At 35.0% G+C, this 18,304-nt stretch overlaps 1 protein-coding gene across 2 annotated transcripts in view; it reads left to right on the forward strand.

The window, feature by feature from the left end:
• The window catches only part of PLA2G4A (phospholipase A2 group IVA), a 147,960-nt gene that overhangs the window by 30,824 nt on the left and 98,832 nt on the right, over window positions 1–18,304 (forward strand). The window contains exon 3 of one of the 2 annotated variants that reach the window (XM_015121794.3): window positions 9,118–9,199. In XM_015121794.3, the coding sequence (XP_014977280.1) occupies window positions 9,118–9,199 (82 nt within the window). Of the gene's footprint in view, window positions 1–9,117; window positions 9,200–9,402; window positions 9,430–18,304 lie in introns of those variants that run through there. The other variant, XM_015121786.3, reaches the window with a different exon arrangement.

Here is an 18,304-nt window from a genome sequence, read left to right on the forward strand (position 1 = left end):
GCCCTGCCACAAGCCTCCCTTAGGGGGCGAAAGTGTGCTAATTCAAAGTAATGTCCATATTTCTGCCTCTTTTTTTTTTTTGAGAATCGCTCTGTCCCCCAGGCTGGGGTGCAGTGGCGCGATCTCGGCTCACTGCAAGCTCCGCCTCCCGGGTTCACACCATTCTTTTGCCTCAGCCTCCCGAGTAGCTGGGACTACAGGCGCCCGCCACCAAGCCCGGCTAATATTTTGTATTTTTAGTAGAGACTGGGTTTCACCGTGGTCTCGATCTCCTGAGCTTGTGATCCGCCCGCCTCGGCCGCCCAAAGTGCTGGGATTACAGGCGTGAGTCACCGCGCCTGGCCGTTTCTGTTTCTTTACCGCACAACATAGATCAGAAATTCCTAGAATATCACCAGGTTTATCTTTCAGTTCTCAAATTTCTTTTTAGTTCGTTTAAAAAATTTCTCAGGCTTTTTTTATACTCCCACTCCCATATAGTCATATTTCAATTTGACTTTCTTTTCCTTGAACACTGTAAGTATAGTATAGCTGATTAATGGATGGGTTTGTTTCTGTGCCTGTTGATTAATTATGCTGGTTTGCAGACTTGGTGTCATGACTCGTTATAATCCCAGTTATCTTTGATTTTGTGTTGAACGCTATGGTGAAAAATAGAAGTAATCTTTTAGAGATAACTTATTTGCTTCCATCAGGCCCCTGGGGATACTAGCGGTTTGGGACAAATGTAATCCCAGTTCCAGATTGGTTTTCTGGGCAGCTTGTATTACACTAAAATGGGTTACCAGTACATAGAAAGGATGTTCACGTTTAGTCCTATGTCACAATCTATGGAGATTTTACTTTGCAAAGAGGAGTGTGGTTTACCGGGGTTCTTATTCTTAGAATGCTGATGAATCTCTCAAGGCTGCGCAGTCTCTTAGTCCTCTCCTCTTCTGGATCAGCAAATGCCCCTGTGGCAAAACTGAGCTCACCTCTCTGGGATTTTTTGTGCTCTTTTTCACCTTTGCTCTCTGTTCTGGTAGTTAATGCTGCCTCCCAAGTAGCTGGGATTACAGGCGTGGGCTACCATGCCCAGCTAATTTTTTGTATTTTTAATAGCGATGGGGTTTCACCATGTTGGCTAGGCTGGTCTGAAACTCTTGACCTTGAGTAATCCACCTTCCTTAGTTTCCCAAAGTGCTGGGATTACAGGCCTGAGCCACCATGCCTGGCCTGAACCTTTTATTTGTTGCTTAATGAAAAGAACAAGTAAAGCAGGGAGAAGGTTTTTAAGAAGTGCCTCAAAATAGGGATAAAATATCTAAAATTGCATTTGTTAGCGTATCCATGTTTTCAAGTGTATTGGATCTATTAGCCTTAAGGTTCACATTTGAAAACCATCAGTTCTAAGGCATCTTAAATCTGAATGAACATGACTTATCATCTAGGGCAGTAATTCTAAACCAAATAAATATGACTTCCGCAAAGCGCCAAGGATGTGTGAGAAAAACTTTTCAAATGCACATGCTACTTCGTGTGTTCTAATGAGCTTCTCTAGAAAGGTGAAGGTGCGCCTGTTCTTCACAGTCCACTCAGTCACTGTTACTCCAGGAGAGTGTAGATTTCCTCATAAGTATGGAGGTAGGAAAAGGCTGATGTTCACACTTTTTTTGTGTGATGCTACAGCTATTTAGTTACCATTGGACTAGAATCTATATTATACTTACAATTTAGGTGCTAGATATTTGGGAAGTTGTTTCATTTCAGTGTTTTAAGGATATTATAGTCACTATAAATTCATGATGAATATATCATTAAATAAATATTTTACTATGTTCTTTTTTAAAGAAAGCGTCTGCTGTATTGCCTAGGCTGGCCTCAAACTTCTGGGCTCAAGTGATCCTTCTGTCTGAGCCTCTCAGATAGCTGTAACTATAGGTGTGCGCCACAGAACCCAGCTAAATTAGAATTTTAGAACGAAGCTGTTAAAATTAATATTTTCTTGTATTGGTTTTCACTGCTAGGGCAGTCCCTGAAATCTTGTTCCTTTTTTGTTTGAAACTTCACTTTTAAAAATTCTGTTTTTAATTGACACATAGTAATTGTACATATATACGGGGTACAGTATGATGTTCCATTATATTATACATTGTGTAATAATCAAATCAAGATTTTTAGCATATTCATCATCTCATACATTTATCATGCCTTTGTGGTGAACACATTAAAAATCTTCTGTTCTATTTTGAAATACGCAGCACGTTACTATTAACCATAGTCATCCTGCTGTACTGTAGAACACCAGTACTTATTTCTCCTACCTAACTTTGTACCCATTTACCATTCTCTCCCCATTTTCTCCTCCCTCCTATCTTCCCTAGCCTCTGGTAACCACTATCTTACTCTCTACTTCTATGGCCTCAACTTCTTTAGATTCCACGTACGGGTAGATCTTGTGCTATTTGTCTTTCTGTGCAAATACCTAATTATTTTTATTTTTTATTTTTATTTTTTGAGACAGAGTCTCGCTCTGTTGCCCAAACTGGAGGGCAGTGGTGTGATCTCAGCTCACTGTAACCTCCGCCTCCTGGGTTCAAGCCATTCTCCTGTCTCAGCCTCCCAAGAAGCTGGGATTACAGGTGCCTGCCACCATGCCTGGCTAATTTTTTTATATTTTTAGTAGAGATGGGGTTTCACCATTGGCCAGGCTGGTCTCAAACTCCTGACCTCAGGTGATCCACCTTCCTTGGCCTCCCTCCAAGTGGTGGTTTACAGGTGTGAACAAAGGACAGGATTTCCTTCTTTCTTATGGTTGAATAGTATTCCGTTGTGTATGTGGACCACTTTTATTTATCCATTCATCCATTGATGGGCACTTAGGTTGATTCCATATCTTGGTTATTGTGAATGTTGTGAATGTTGTAATAAACATGGGAGTGCAGATTTGTCTTCAACATACTGCTTTCATTTCCTTTGGATATATGCCCAATAGTAGGATTGCTGGACCAGATGGTAAGTACCATTTTTAATTTTTTTGAAGAACCTCCATACTGTTTTACACAATGGCTATGCAAATTTACTTTTCCACCAACAGTGTATAAATGTTTTCTTTCTCTACATCTATGCAAGCATTTGTTATTTTTGTGGTTTTTATAATAGCGATTCTAGTTGGGAAGAGGTAATATCTCATCGTGGTTTTGATTTGCATTTCCCTGAGGATAAGTGATGTTGAACATTTTTTTTCATAAACTTTTTGGCCATTTGAGTGTCTTCTTTTGAGAAATGTCTAGTTAGGTCTTTTACTTGTTTTCAAAATCAGATAATTATTATTATTATTATTATGTTATTGAGTTGAGTTTCTTATATATTCTGGATACTAGTCCCTAAACTCGTGATTAAAAGAGGACTTAAAATCTTCCTACTGCAATAAGAATGCACTCTGTATTTGGTTTTATTTTTAAAAATATATACAACTATAGGCCAGGTGTGGTGGCTCACACCTGTAATCCCAGCACTTTGGGAGGCTGAGGTGGGCAGATCGCTTGAGCCTAGGAGTTTGACACTAGCCTGAGCAACATGGCAAAATCCCATCTCTACAAAAACAAAAACAAGAAACAAAAATTAGCCGGGTGTGGTGGTGCGTGCCTGTAGTCCCAGCTACTTGGGAGGCTGAGGTGGGAAGATCATCTGATCCACTGCACTCTAGGCTGGGCGATAGAATGAGACTGTCTAAATAAAATAAATAAAATAAAATAAAATAAAATAAAGTAAAATATATACATATATATATATATATAATATAATATATTGCCAAATTGAATGTATATACTTGTGCAGGTGATAAATTTCTTGTTCAAGGGGAGAAGAATCTCAAGTCACATTTCTGATTTTGATTTTCTTTTAGTGATATCTTCTAGAGCTAACAAATTATGTTCCAAATTAGATGTTTTGATCATTAAGATAATTTCTGCATATGGCCAACTCATGACTGATAATTTTTGAATAATACCAAGGTTAGGTATTATTGTTAGACTAAAAATAGATAATGCTGATCATTCTTTAAAAATGTAGGTGAATAATAGCAAAATGCCTGTGCTTCATAGTTATATTAGAATGAAACTCCACACCTGAAAGTGAAACTGAAAATAAGCATCTTATCAAAAAAGCCTCATGATTTGTTAATGACGTCAATGCAGCCATTAAAAAAAAAATTCTGAGAAGGTGCCTATTGCCAATTGTGGTGATCATAATCTCTGCATTCAGTAATAACATATAGTCTTTGTCATACTAACAGTTTTTAGTTTTAAAAATTAGGCAAAGTTAGGTTGAATACAGAAAAACAATATTTGCATGCAGAATCTACTTTATTTTCCATCAGCTTTATTTTATGATTGTTTCTTTGGTTCTTGTCTTATAACAGTAGAGTTTTAAACAGATTAGGAAGATCATCAAATTGATTTTGTATAAATTGGTTCTTTTTTTCAATGCCAAACATAGTTACATATATCAATATACTTATCCAGACTTATCCAGAATGAATTTAATCCAGTAGTTGTTTTCCTAATGAATAGGAAATTGTAATTTTGAAAAGAAAAAGCACCTTGGTTTTTACTATGGAAATGAATATGAATGCAGAAAGACACTCAAAGTAATCCAAGACCTGAAGGCAAAGCTTAATCTTCATGACTAAGTCGGTGGATTGAGCTTAGATTTGACATCTCAATTGAAATATGACATCTCTCTCTGCCAACTACCAGCCACCATTGTCCTGAGTCATTAGTTTCCCTTGGAAAACACTGGTTGTGAATTCAGTAATATAATTTCCTCTGGCACTATCCCTGAGATATAACCAAACATCTCCTATCCAAGTTGAAACCTAGCGCAGTCTGGACTAGTTTGAAATTGCTTGTGATAGTGGCCCCAGGAAACATGGTAAGCGATTCTTAAAAGACTATTTGGATAATCATTGACTGAAACTGAACATCTTTCTCCAAGAATATGTGCTTACTTTATTATCGATACTCTCTTATTAATCTTTAAAGCTCTTTGAAAGAGATGGGCACAGACACAGAATGGCAAGGCTGAATTCTAGTGAAAGGTCACCATTTACTATCTATGAGTAACTGGGAAATTACTGAGTGTCTCAGAATCTCATTTTACTCATTTATAAATATAAATAATAACACCTATTCTTTAGGGTTGTTGGGAATATTAAATGACAGTTGGTGTCTACTAGGATGTATGACATATGGTTCACATTCAATGAGTCCTTATAATAAAAACAATCTTTTTGTCCATGTTATTAATAAACATTTAGTATATGAATATATTTGCAGCAACTTCAAAAATCAAATATTAAATAATAGATAAAAATATTGCTCATAGTTTTTGTGATACAAGGAAGGTTTCTAGGTATTTGAAAATCCATGTAATATTAGAAATTCTTAGATATGGAAAAAAAGCATAGATGATTTTGGGAGGGGGCATCATTATGTGTAATAATTATTATTGAGAGGGTTTCTTTTGCAGCGAAAGCTAATTTTAAACAGATTTTCAAGAGCATTTTCTCATTGTATTTCAGGCCCAGTTATCACCTGTGTAGATTCATTTTCTGCATGTGGATGTCCAGTTGTTCAAGCATCATTTGTTGAAAAGACTATATTTGCTTTGTTATATTGTCTTTTCTCCTTTGTCAAAGATCAGTTGACTTCATCTATGTGCTTCTCTATTCTGTTCCACTGATCTGGTTTGTTTGTTTGTGTATTTTTTTTTTTTTTTTATTGCCTGTACCACACTGTCTTGATTACTGTAGCTTTATAGTAAGTCTTGAAGTTGCATAGCGTCAGTACTCTAACTTTTCTCTTCTCCTTCAATTTTGTGTTTACTATTCTGCTTTTGCCTCTTCATATAAATTTTAGAATCAGTTTCTCGTTTTCACAGAATATTTTGTGATTTTTGTCGGGACTTTGTTGAATCTATAGGTCACAATGGAAAGAAATGACATCTTTACATTATTGAGTCTTCCCATCCATGAATATTGAATATCTCTCCATTTATTTAGTTCTTCCTTGACTTATTTCATATGAATTTTGTATTCTTCCTCATATAGATCCTCTACATACATTGTTAGATTTATAACTATTTCATTTTGGGAAGTGCTAATATAAGAAGTATCGTGTTTTTAATTTCAAAGTCTACTTGTTCATTTCTGGTATGTAGAAAAGCAATTGACTTTTGTATGTTAATCTTATCTCCTGCAACCTTGTTATAGTCATATAATTAGTTCCAGAAGTATTTTTTCAAATTGATTATATTGGGTTTTCTTCATAAACATTCATGTTATCTGTGAACAAAGTTTTATTTCTTCATTCTCAATCTATATACCTTTTATTTCCTTTTCTTATCTTACTGCGTTAAATAGGACTTCCAGTACAATGTTGAAAAGGGGTGATGACAGGGTTCCTCCTTACTTTGCTCCTGATCTTTTTGGGGAAGCTTCCATTTTGTCATCATTAAATATGACATTAATTATAATTTTTTTTGTAGATGTCCTTTATCAAGTTGATGAAACTTCCTTCTATTTCTATTTCGCTGAAATTTTTTTTTATTATGAATGGATGTTAAATTTTGTCGGATGCTTTTTATTCATCTGTTGATATGATCATGTAATTTTTCTTGTTTAGCCTGTTGATATGATGGCTTTAATTAATAGACTTTTGAATGCTGAATCAGCCTTGTGTATCTGACATAAACCCCACTTGGTCATGGTGTATAATTCTTTTTTTTTTTAGACGGAGTCCACTCTGTCACCTAGGCTGGAGTGCAGTGGTGGTGTCTTGCTCACTGCAACCTCTGCTGCCAGGGTTCAAGCGATTCTCTTGCTTCAGCCTCCCAAGTAGCTGGGATTACAGTCACACACCACCATGCCCAGCTAATTTTTTGGTATTTTTAGTAGAGATAGAGTTTCACTATGTTAGCCAGGCTGGTCTCAAACTCCTGACCTCAGGTGATACGCCCGCCTTGGCCTCCCAAAATACAGACATGAGCCACTGTGGCCGGCCTGGTGTATAATCCTTTTTATATGTTGTTGGACTTGATTTACTAATATTTTGTTGAGAACTTTAGCATGTATGTTCATGAGAAACATTGGCCTGTAGTTTTCTTTTCTTGTAATGTCTTTGTCTGGTTTTGGAATTTGGGTAATGGTGGCCTCCAAGAAAGATTTAAGAAGTATTCCCTCTGCTTTAATCCTCTGGAAGAGGTTGCAGAGAATTGATATAATAATTGATATAGTTTCCTCTTAAATGTTTGGTAGAATTTAACAGTGAAGCCATGTGAGCATGGTGCTTTCTGTTTTGTAAGGTTATTAATTATTGATTCAATTTCTTTAATAGACGTGTCTATTTAGATTGTCTATTTCTTCTTATGAAAATTTTGATAGATTCTGTCTTTTAAGAAATCGATTCATTTCATCCAGGTTATCAAATTTGTGAGCGTAGAGTTGTTTGTAGTATTTCTTCTGTTAGCCTTTTAATATCCATGTGATCTGTAATACTGTCCCTTATCATTTCTGGTATTAGTAATTTTGTCCTCTCTCTCTCGCTCTCTCTCTCTCTTTTTTTTATCTTAGCATGGCTAATGTCTCATTGATCTTATTGATTTTTTCAAAGAACCAAATTTTGGTTTCATTGATTTTCTCTATTTCCTGTTTCCAATTTTATTGATTTCTGTTCTAATATTTACTATTTTTCTTTTGCTTACCTTGGATTTAATTTGCTCTTCTTTTTCTAGTACCCTAAGGTGGTAGCTTAGATTATTGGTTTTAGTTCTTTCTTCTTTTTTAATATATGCATTCAGTGCTATAAATTTCCCATTCAGTACTGCTTTCAATGCATCATTCAAATTTTGACAAGTTGTGCTGTCAATTTCATTTAGTTTCAATTATTTTTCTGATTGTTCATTTCATCTGTGTATAATAAAACTTTGGCTACTCAGAACTCTTGGATGTTGAAGGTATTTCTTTTTTAAAATAAAGTTGAATAAGCATTATTTTGAAATATTTTTATGCTTCTCTGACTTTTTAAACAAGATATGCTCATTATTCATGTCTTCACCTCTTTGATGCTGTATTATAAATTGGAATATTAATTACACTATTGATGGAGTGATTTCTACAGAAGCTATTGAGTGCTGTCTAATTTTTGTCCCTATATTCTACTACTGCTGGTCCTTATCAATCTGTCTACACTATTGACATTTTTTTTTTGCCTCCTTGCATTTAGACTGTCGCTACTCACTTTTCAGTATTGTCAGTATCTGAGCCTCTTTTTAATCAATTATGAACTTTTCAACCAGTTAAGCAAGCCTACTAAAATTAAGGGAAGTGACCTCTCCTAAGATTAAAACAAGAAATGCTTGAGTTTTAGATAAAGACTTTGTAACCTTTTCAGTTGCTCCAAGAACTATGTGAGTTCCTGCTTCCTCATTCTGCTTTAGTGAGTAGAATTGTTTAATAACTGTTTCCCATTTAAGTGACGTGTCTAATGAAGTTCTCTACCTGTTAATGTTTATTATGTTCATGCAAGGTGTTAGGCTAATAGCAAATTTTAATATTCTTGCATATGATTTCTAACAAATGCATTACAATTCGTGCAATTTGTTTGCTGGTTATTGCCTTGGGTCCATAGGGTTTTGAAAGCTGTCCTGGAAACGTCATTCAGAAAATACTTTTGATTGATTGCTTCAGTGAACAGCAACAACAACAAACGAATCTAGTACGTCTTGCTCTGAGTTCACCTTTATAAGCCAGGGCTTCCTAGTCAACAAGTACAAAGCCTGATTGTGCTCCTAGAATACCTGCAGTCCTGATTTACATTTTTTACCAAGTGCTTGGTAAACCGGACTACAAAGAAGTGCTCATGGTCAAGCTGTAGTGACATTTTAAGGCACAATCTAAACTTCCCAATGATACTGTGATGAGAGAGGAGAGTGGAAAAAGAAACAACCTTAGATCAAATAATGTTTCTAGTATGCATGCTACTTGTTTTTAAGTAGACTGTTTTAAATTAATCTCAAGGAAAAAATGAGGTTCTATGTTGGAAGCTTATTTTAAATTTACTGTCATTTTATTTCCAGGTGGAGCACCAGTATTCCCACAAGTTTACGGTAGTGGTGTTACGTGCCACCAAAGTGACAAAGGGGGCCTTTGGTGACATGCGTAAGTACCCTTATTTTCTTTGCTGTTAAACATGTGTAATTATGGTTCACCCTTCAATTGCTTGAGTTCCTTGACAAATCGGAGATTCTGCCTTCTTCAAACGTGGTTGTGTTTGTTGAGATCTTTGAATGATAACATTCCAAACAGTTCTCTGATGCTATCTGTCAGAATAGCATTTTACCGGGCCCTTAAATTAGCCAAAGTCACAAAGGGGGCCTTTGGTGACATGCGTAAGTGCCCTTATTTTCTTTGCTGTTAAACATGTGTAATTATGGTTCACCCTCTAATTGCTTGAGTTCCTTGACAAATCAGAGGTTCTGCCTTCTTTAAGTGTGGTTATGTTTGTCTAGATCTTTGAATGATAACATTTCAAACAGTTCTCTGATGCTATCTGTCAGAATAGCATTTTACCTGGGTCTTAAATTAGCTGAGGTCACTTGGAGTCAGACAAAAGGACTTTCTTGTGATGTACACATCTTGGGAATTCAAAGAAATTTTGTTTAATTTTGCTTCTACAAGAGTACTGAGTAAAGACTTTAAACAAGCTGCCTCTGTGAGGTATTATACATTTAGAATTTTTAAAATATAGTTTTTCTCTAGTTCTTATGCCTTTGAGTATGTTTATTTTGTATGCAATAGCCATAGAAACTGGTATAGGACAGCCTGAAATGATGCGAACCACAGCCTGAGGATAATGCTGAATTAACTTGTTGACAGTATCTTCCTTCATGCTTTTAAAAAAAGGCAGTTTTCCTTGTGGAATCTTATTATTTAAATGGTTGGAATTCATGCAGGTGGGAATAGAAAGAATAATGGATACAATGAAGTATTATGACGATGGGTTTGATAACATCCTAGATTTAATAATGTCTTAGATTTGTTACCATCTTAGATTATTAATATGGGAATGGATAATTTAACTCTCAAAACAGGTTTTGGTAAAGGAACAGAGATTGCAATGTATCATCCAGGAAGCAATGTAGGGTTCTCAGCCCAAATGACATTTCAACTGGTACCTAAAAGAAAAATATCTTGGTCATGAGAGCAAGAAGAAGTCCTAGGCAGAGAAAACAGCACGTTCCAAGGCAAAAAAGACCAGAGTGCTTGTGAGGAGCTAGAACAGACCCAATATTACTAGAGAATAGATAACGGGGATGATAGCCTAGGATGATAAGCCGTGGTAAGACAAAGACTTAAGACTGAGATTTTTTCATTAATGCAATGGGAAGAATTTGGTGGCATTTAAGTAGTAAGTCATACACCTAAATTTTCATTTTTCAAAATGTTGTGATTGTAGTATATTAAATATATTGGAGAAGAATATGGAAAATAGGTTTTTCTTTTTTTTTCAAAGAACAGGAGGGACGTCAGCTTGTTGAAATGGCAATGAAAATGCCAATAAAGAGGGAGGAGTTAGATACTAAGAAAAGAAAGAATGTGAGCTTAAAGCTTCAGTGAATGAGGAGAGTCCAGGAAGCTGGTAAATGTCAGAAGCGAGGAGAGGATTGTTAGATAGAATCTAACAGCAAGAGTTTTGGCTGAACAGTGGTTTTCATGGCAGGTGAGGAAAGCAATGGCAATGTCTTCAAAACTAGCTTCGATCAGAGGTTTACATTTTAAGTTTATCTCAGACTTCAGTTTAAACCATCTAATCATCCCTTTATTAATATTTTTCTGAAGGTATTCTTATTTTGCTTTTCACAATTCTTTTCATTTTCACCATTTTAATGAGAATTTACTGAAAGAAAGGCCCTTGTGAAAGAGAAGCCTCATTCGAAGCTGTATTTAGAGACTATTACCCACCATAATCTTAAGATAAGGTATGAGTTTTACAACCAAAGAGGTCATGCTGTGTGTTGGAAAAGCCATTCTTAATTCAACTAAATTCTATGTCAGTAGCTTGTCAGACATGCAAAAGATAGAGCTAATTTGACTTTTAAAAATACAGTTATTATCTCTTAGATAAAGCAGCAGCAACCCACCCCCTCTTTTTTTTAATCAATGCAGAGTTCTGTTGTGTAGAGACAATGGCTATTATTGTGCTTAAGATGAGTCCAACAGCAGTTCAAACTTTATGCCCCATGAGTCTCTTTCAACTGGTGTGGATCTGATTTTCTAGCAACTTCTCATGGTAGGCCCAGGTACTTTGGCAATGGTTATTTATTATAATTAGAATAGGGAAAAAAGCAATGCTGAAAATTTCATTTTAAATCTCTTTGAATTGATATTGATAATATTACTAAAAGAATGAACCTGAGATATTAATTCATCTCCTGGGACAGAGAACATTTAGATTTTGGATCCCCACAGTGTACATAACACAGATTAGACTCTTAATTTTAGAAGCTTCCTTTTTAAAGTGAAGGACCCATGGAAGGAATGGCCACTGAAGATTAATTGCTATGGGAGAAAGGACAGTATTATGGCATTCTGTTAGAATTTTTATTCAGCATTTGTAATTGGATTATTTTTGAATTACTGCTTTTTTTTGTGTGGGGAGGGAGTTGTTGCCAACCATTTACATCACCTTAATGAGTTCACAGGAGTCAGGAAGAGACAAAAAGAACATGAAGGATTTTTCGAGAAATAAATGTAGTGATAAAGTTACTATGGAAAAGTGAATTGATGATATACAGTGCCAACCACTTTATTTTTGAAAAGTTCCGTAGGAGATTCTAGTGAGAAAAGGCACAGGTATTAGCCATCACTTTTCTGAGAGGAATTTTGTTGATATTTCTTGGAGAGTTTGATCTATACAAATTACCAAATAGCTGAATTTGGGGTGTTTGTTTATAGCAGTTCTTTAAACATAGACAAGAATAGAACTATAAGAACTATTTTTTAAAAGTCCTAAGATCTGTGAAGACCAGGATCACAGAACTCTACATCCTTTGCTGTTGTTTATAGTGTCTGCATTTATTTATAAAGGTAGAGCTCCATAAAATTCTACATCTTGGTAAAGAAGAATGATGGATTACTACTGGAGTTTTCTGCCTTGCTTGTGTGTGTAAGGGCTTTCTCAAGGGTATCAAGACAAATAAAACATCAAATAGTTAATTCTTGGTAAAATATTTATATCTCTTCGCCTTATACATATGTAACAAACCTGCACGTTATGCACATGTACCCCAGAACTTAAAGTATAATAATAATAAAGGATAATACTAAGGTTATATCTACTTTTTATTTTGTCCTTTCATAAATCATGCTACCCTAACTAGCTACATTTAGAAATATGCTTCTGTACTGTTAAAACATCAGAATAAAATCAGCAACACCCAATAAACTGTCTTTTGAAGAATCAGAGCTGACATTTTAATTTATAGCATCTCTTTCATTCCTTGTTTTCACTTGAGGGCATTGACAAGCCAAGAATAAGACAGCTGCCAGTTCCTTCCCAGTCATGGTTGCTAATCTCAGTATTACTCAAATGTAGTATTTATACCCAGTGCTCCAGTAATAACTCCTTCTGCATTCTTATGTTTACAGTTCATAGGAAGAGGCAGTCTGAAGTTCACATTTACACCTGACTCAAAATCATCACTCTATTTTTATCTTTGAAATAAGTAACTTGCATTAATTTGACAATATTAATGTAACTCTTGCTTTTAAACCTACAGGAAGTTGTTGTAGATATGATATGTAACAAGCTACATGTCAACATCATGTTGGGTGCTAAATGTTGGGTGAATGTGTGTTAAACTCTATATTCTACATTGTCCTTTTCCTCTTTTAACAGAAGATAAGTTTGCAGAATGGCTGCAGTGAGTGTAGTATTTCAATTGGTCATAGAATTTTCTTTGTGCCTGTGAGAAACAGAACACACAATTCTGGCCACAAACTCATTTTATAACCAAATGAAATAGCTGACACAAATGCAATAGCTACCTTATTGAATTTCTGCTTCTTTTAGAAAGTGTTGGGGAAAACACAGATCCTGAATGATAATGGAGTCTAGTCTCAGAATTCAGAACTATTAGAGCCATGTTTCACTCCCTGCGATGAGATTAGATAAGAAATGCCATCATGTTTTTTACATGATAAAATACTACGGAATATTAGAGTTTTAGAACTATCCTAATTATGGATATGTATACTGAGGATTCTTTCCTTGTCTGGTCCTTTTATTAGACACATGAACTCTTTTTCTTTACAGAATTAACATCACAAACATTAGAGCTTCTAAGAACAGTTATAGGATTGCAGGTGGATCTAACTTAAGTATTCAAATGACAACGGTGTTTAATGCTCGCATTTAAACTCTAATAAAAAATACATACGCTTGGGAAAATTATGAACTCATTGTATTCAAGCCAATTTTATAAGATTGTGTTGATTAATATCTTAACTACTTCTTTAAGATTTTCTTAATAACCTCAGGCTCTTAATATTCAAAAAGTCTGTGTCTGTAGGTAAATGATATTCTATTTCTGATAACTTCCTGGCAAGATTTGGATCAAGTTTCTAATTTTTAAAGGGTTGTGTCATTTGCAGTTCTAAGGCTGGACCTAATCTTCCCCAAATGCTGCTTCTTAGATTTTAATGTCCGTATGAGTCACTGGGGGTTTTTATTCAAAATGCAGATTTTGGTTTTGTAGGTTTGGGGAGTAGATTCCAAATTTCTAACATACAACTGATGTAGACATTGCTGACCCATGAACCACATTTTAAAAGGCAAGCTCTAGGCAATTTCTTCTAGTTTACGTTTGCTTACCCTGAGATCTACAGGACTTGTGAGCAGAGCAAAGACTTTAAAAATCCATGATGGAACAAAGATTCTAAGACTTTTGTTTTTCACTGATTTTACTTTTGTAAAATAAAATAATCATGAATACCTTAATGCTGTTTATTTTTGAAATTCTTATGAAAGCATGCTTAATTACATAACTCATTACATTATCAATGAGAATGATAGAAATAAACATAAATACCTTAAATCCACAGTTACATTGTTAAATTCTGAAATTATTTTATACTAAAATCACAAAAATATCAGATTACAAGCCATGAGAAAGGAAGAACATATATTTTTATTGTTTCAAAAGTCACAGTGCTCACTTCATGTTAAATGACTAATACATGAAATGTACTATACATACACACACATTTACAAATATAGTCTTTCCCTCATACATAGAAAGGTACCTTCCATAAATAGTTTAATATGTAATTCTCTTTCAGCTTAATTGGTGATTGTGTGATATTTGACTGTGTGATATTTGATTGTGTGATATTTGTGATCCATCTAAGAACCCAGGCAGCATCACTCTAGGTACCCTGCTTTTAACCACTGCAGCATGGTAAAATATTGTTTTATTCTCACCTGCAAAGAGCTTTGGTTCCAATGTGGCACGCCTGTGATGTAATATGTTTCCACTGTATGAAGTTTAGGTAAATCCTTGCTGCTAATGAAAATATGGCGCTTCTCCCAAAGGGAAGTTTAAACTTTCACCTTTCACACATTGTCAGAGAATTATAAGCACAAAACCAGGGTGATTCCAAACAGAATGAAAAAGTTTTTTCAAACGTTTTAGACCACATGCTTTCTTGTGGGGACTTGTGAAAACCTGAGTTTGTTCTGCTTTATGGCCTTGAGGAAAGAAGGAACCCACTGTGCCTTCGCCTCTCCTTTAGTGGAGATGTGCTGTCTAGGATGAGTCAGCAACAGTTCTGATGTGGGCCTTGTGATGTGAGGGATGCATGTTGAACATTTATAAGATTCGTGAAATAACTATGAAAATTTTTTAACAGTTTATTTTGACAGTATGTTCATACATAAAGTAGGTATTCTAAATATGTGCAAATGTTCAGTTCTTTTTAAATCATGCTGTGTTGCTTTTGATGTCTTTGCAGTCCTGTGGAGAAATTTCTGAAAGTGTACACATCACCGTGTAATGGTGTGGATAGTCTCTATATTCTTGCTTAGGGCCATGAAATCTTCCCTTACATGATTTTTTCCAAATCACATTAGTTTTTATTGTGAGCCCCATTCCCTAGAGAAGGTGGGGGAACTGTCAGTGGTCTCCCTCTCTCCAAGGTCCTACAGGAATTCTAGGCATTTATACTTGCCTGTAAATTAGGAGTAGGGCTTGCATAATCTTTGCTGTTTGTCATCACTGGCATCGACCCTTCTGTTAAATGTTGTCTTCATGGATTCTGGCCATCCACTTTTTGGCAGGCACTGAAATGCCTTTCAGAGCAGTCTTCCCCAGCGATCATGCAGCACACCAGGGAGATCTTACTGCTGTTCTCCCGGTGATGGTGGTTAGAGTTCAGACTTCATGGCCATCCTGTAGCCACCATCCCGTGTACAATACACAAGACGCACGGGCTTCTAAAACTTGTAGAAACGAAAGAAAGCCCAAATGCATATAACATTTTCAGGAAGGGTAACCCTCTTTCCTTCAGCTTTATCTTTCCAAAGTTGCAGCCTCAACCCTCTCACCTGTAGGGTGATCTGCTTAATCCTCCTCAGAGGTCCCACTTCTCAATGCAAAGTGTTAATCATTCCCCGGGAAAAAGGAGCTTAGAACTCAGTCTTCCTATTTGTAAATGTTGGAGTGAGAGGCAGGGTATTGGATATTTAGGGAAACATTATCTATTTAATCTTTTAAGAGTCTTCTTTAGCAACAAGAGCATGTAGGAATCAGTGTGAAAATAAATGATCTGTTTGGTAGCTATTCTTGAGTTTCACGGTGATCAGAAGCTCCAGGAAAGATGGAGAGGGCAGACTGCTCACGAGCCCTGTGTCCTTGGGCAGATTACTTCTCCTGTCTCTGCCTTCCTCCATCGTGGGAGATATTGTGAGCACTGAACGAGTTGACATATGCAAAGTACTTATATGCCTAACACACAGAAAGTGCTTAATAAATGTGACCCATTATTATCATAGTTACTTCAAACACAAATATGAAAAGACATCTATTTCTTCAACATCATCTTTGTATGAACCAAGAATATTATTTTGGGTAGTCTGTGCATTGGACTAATTTTCAATTTTTCACCTTAGAGACAAGAAATTTCCATTGTGAATTTCTGTGTTGAGCAAATTATCGGACCCTTCTTTCTTAGCTTGAGAGAACAAAATGGAGAATGGTATCTCCTTTGTTAAACTCTTTTCCGAAAACACTTGGGTACATTTCACTCCCTGTGCTCCCTCAGCAGCTGTCTAGACTTCTTTGTAACACTTGTCACATGGGAGTGTAATCATGCACTTTCAAGACTAGGGCCTGAGGCTTACTCACAAAAAAAAAAAAAAAAAAAAAAAAAAAAAGGCTTATTTCTGAGTCTGGCATAGTAGTAGGATCTCAGGGAATATTGAATGAATGAGTAAAATATATGACAGTGGGTAATTATTACTTTATTTTTTGATATTACTTCCTTTTTTGCTTCAGTAGAGACAGAATTTTAGAAAACAATTTTATACTTCACTTTTTAAAGATTATAAATGACTCTTGTTTCTATCCACCACTAACTAGAATTTTTCTGAGGTTCAATGCACAGGAAATTTTACAACACATTTGAATGAATTTAATTAATCTTTTTTACATTAATTATGGAGTTTCAAATCTTATTTTTTATAAATGGCGTTGCTGTTGATCTATACTTTAGCCAAAGTATAGACCAGCAACCCTAAAATATATCTTTTCTGATATAAATATTTCCTTAACATCAGTCTTCAGGTTATGACTGAACATGAGTTTTAGTTTATTAATGGTTTTGGAATGTTTTAGAGTATCCACCCAAGATTTTAAAAATTCTAAGTATAATGAAATTATTTCCCAATGGTCTTTTCGTGGAAGATAATTTCAAGATGAGTAAAGTGTTTCATAACGCATGTCTCTCTCACATCTCTTATCTTGTCTTTTCTGTGTAGTGGAGAAATATAATGTGTTAGTAAGGAATTATTGTTCCTTCCTCATCTGCTTAGAATGTCAGGTAGTTTACAAAGTTGTTAAGTGGTTTTATGAATACAGTTAATCCTTTTCATCTCTATACTTCATTAGATTTTTTTGTTTCTGTATGTGTATTCATGTGTTTTAGGTCTGATGAATACAGTGAATAATATTCTACGATATTTCAATAATATCAATTGTTCAAAAACCATATGCCACTTCTGTAGAGAAAGTATGTGATTAAAACCTAATGGAATTAAATTTAAACAGGGCTAAATGTTTCTTAAATTACCAAGGACAAGTATGTTCTTAAAGTTTTTATGTCTAAGAGAATACCTCTGCTGCTCTAAAAATTTAAACATTTAAGTGAACATGCTTACCATATGTTGTTTTAGTATATCTTAATATCATAAAATCTTTCTTAAAAATAAAAATTAGGTAATGTAGAGACTGAAGTGATGGATTAAACTTAGCTGAGCTGTGGTCTGAGGGTCTTTGTAAATTTTACTGGCTCCTTGGATGCACTTTTTCATTCTCACTCCTCGCTTAATATATCAACATATTTTAATGAAATAATTTGGATAAAATTCCAGACAAAACTATTTTTTAGTTGATGTATAAGAATAATTCAAATCTCCAGATGCAAAATGAAGTGACAACTTTGAGATTTTAACTTCAGAAATGAAATATTAAAGAAATATAACCCAGCACGTATTCCAGCAAGGTTTGACTAATGTCTCTATCAATAATTGCTGAGTGTGTGCTATGTAGTTAGTACTTATTTAGTACCTTGAAAATTACAAGAAAAATAATGTGATATCTACTGTGGATAACTTTATGGAGTGTGTAATTTATAACAAAGAGGAAGCATGGTTTAGTGGTTTAAACAAGGTCTCTGGAACTGGCTTGCTTGGGTTCAAATCTCCCTTCTACTACTTATTAACTGTGTGAACTTGGACAAGTTACTTAGCTATTTTATGTCTCAGTATCTTCAGCTATTAAATGGGAGTAATAATCCTACTATTATTTATGAAGCTTAAATGAAATTATGGCATAGTATGCACAATGCAAGTGTTGGTTAAATTAAAAAAATTTAATAAAATTCTTAGGACTTTACATTAGATATACTTTATGTGTTCATTTCCGTGATACTATGAGATATGTACTGTCTTTATTTTAATTTTACAGGTGAAGAAGTTTGGTTAAAGTT

Source organism: Macaca mulatta, chromosome 1 (assembly GCF_049350105.2).
Source record: "Macaca mulatta isolate MMU2019108-1 chromosome 1, T2T-MMU8v2.0, whole genome shotgun sequence".
Lineage (NCBI taxonomy): Eukaryota > Metazoa > Chordata > Mammalia > Primates > Cercopithecidae > Macaca > Macaca mulatta.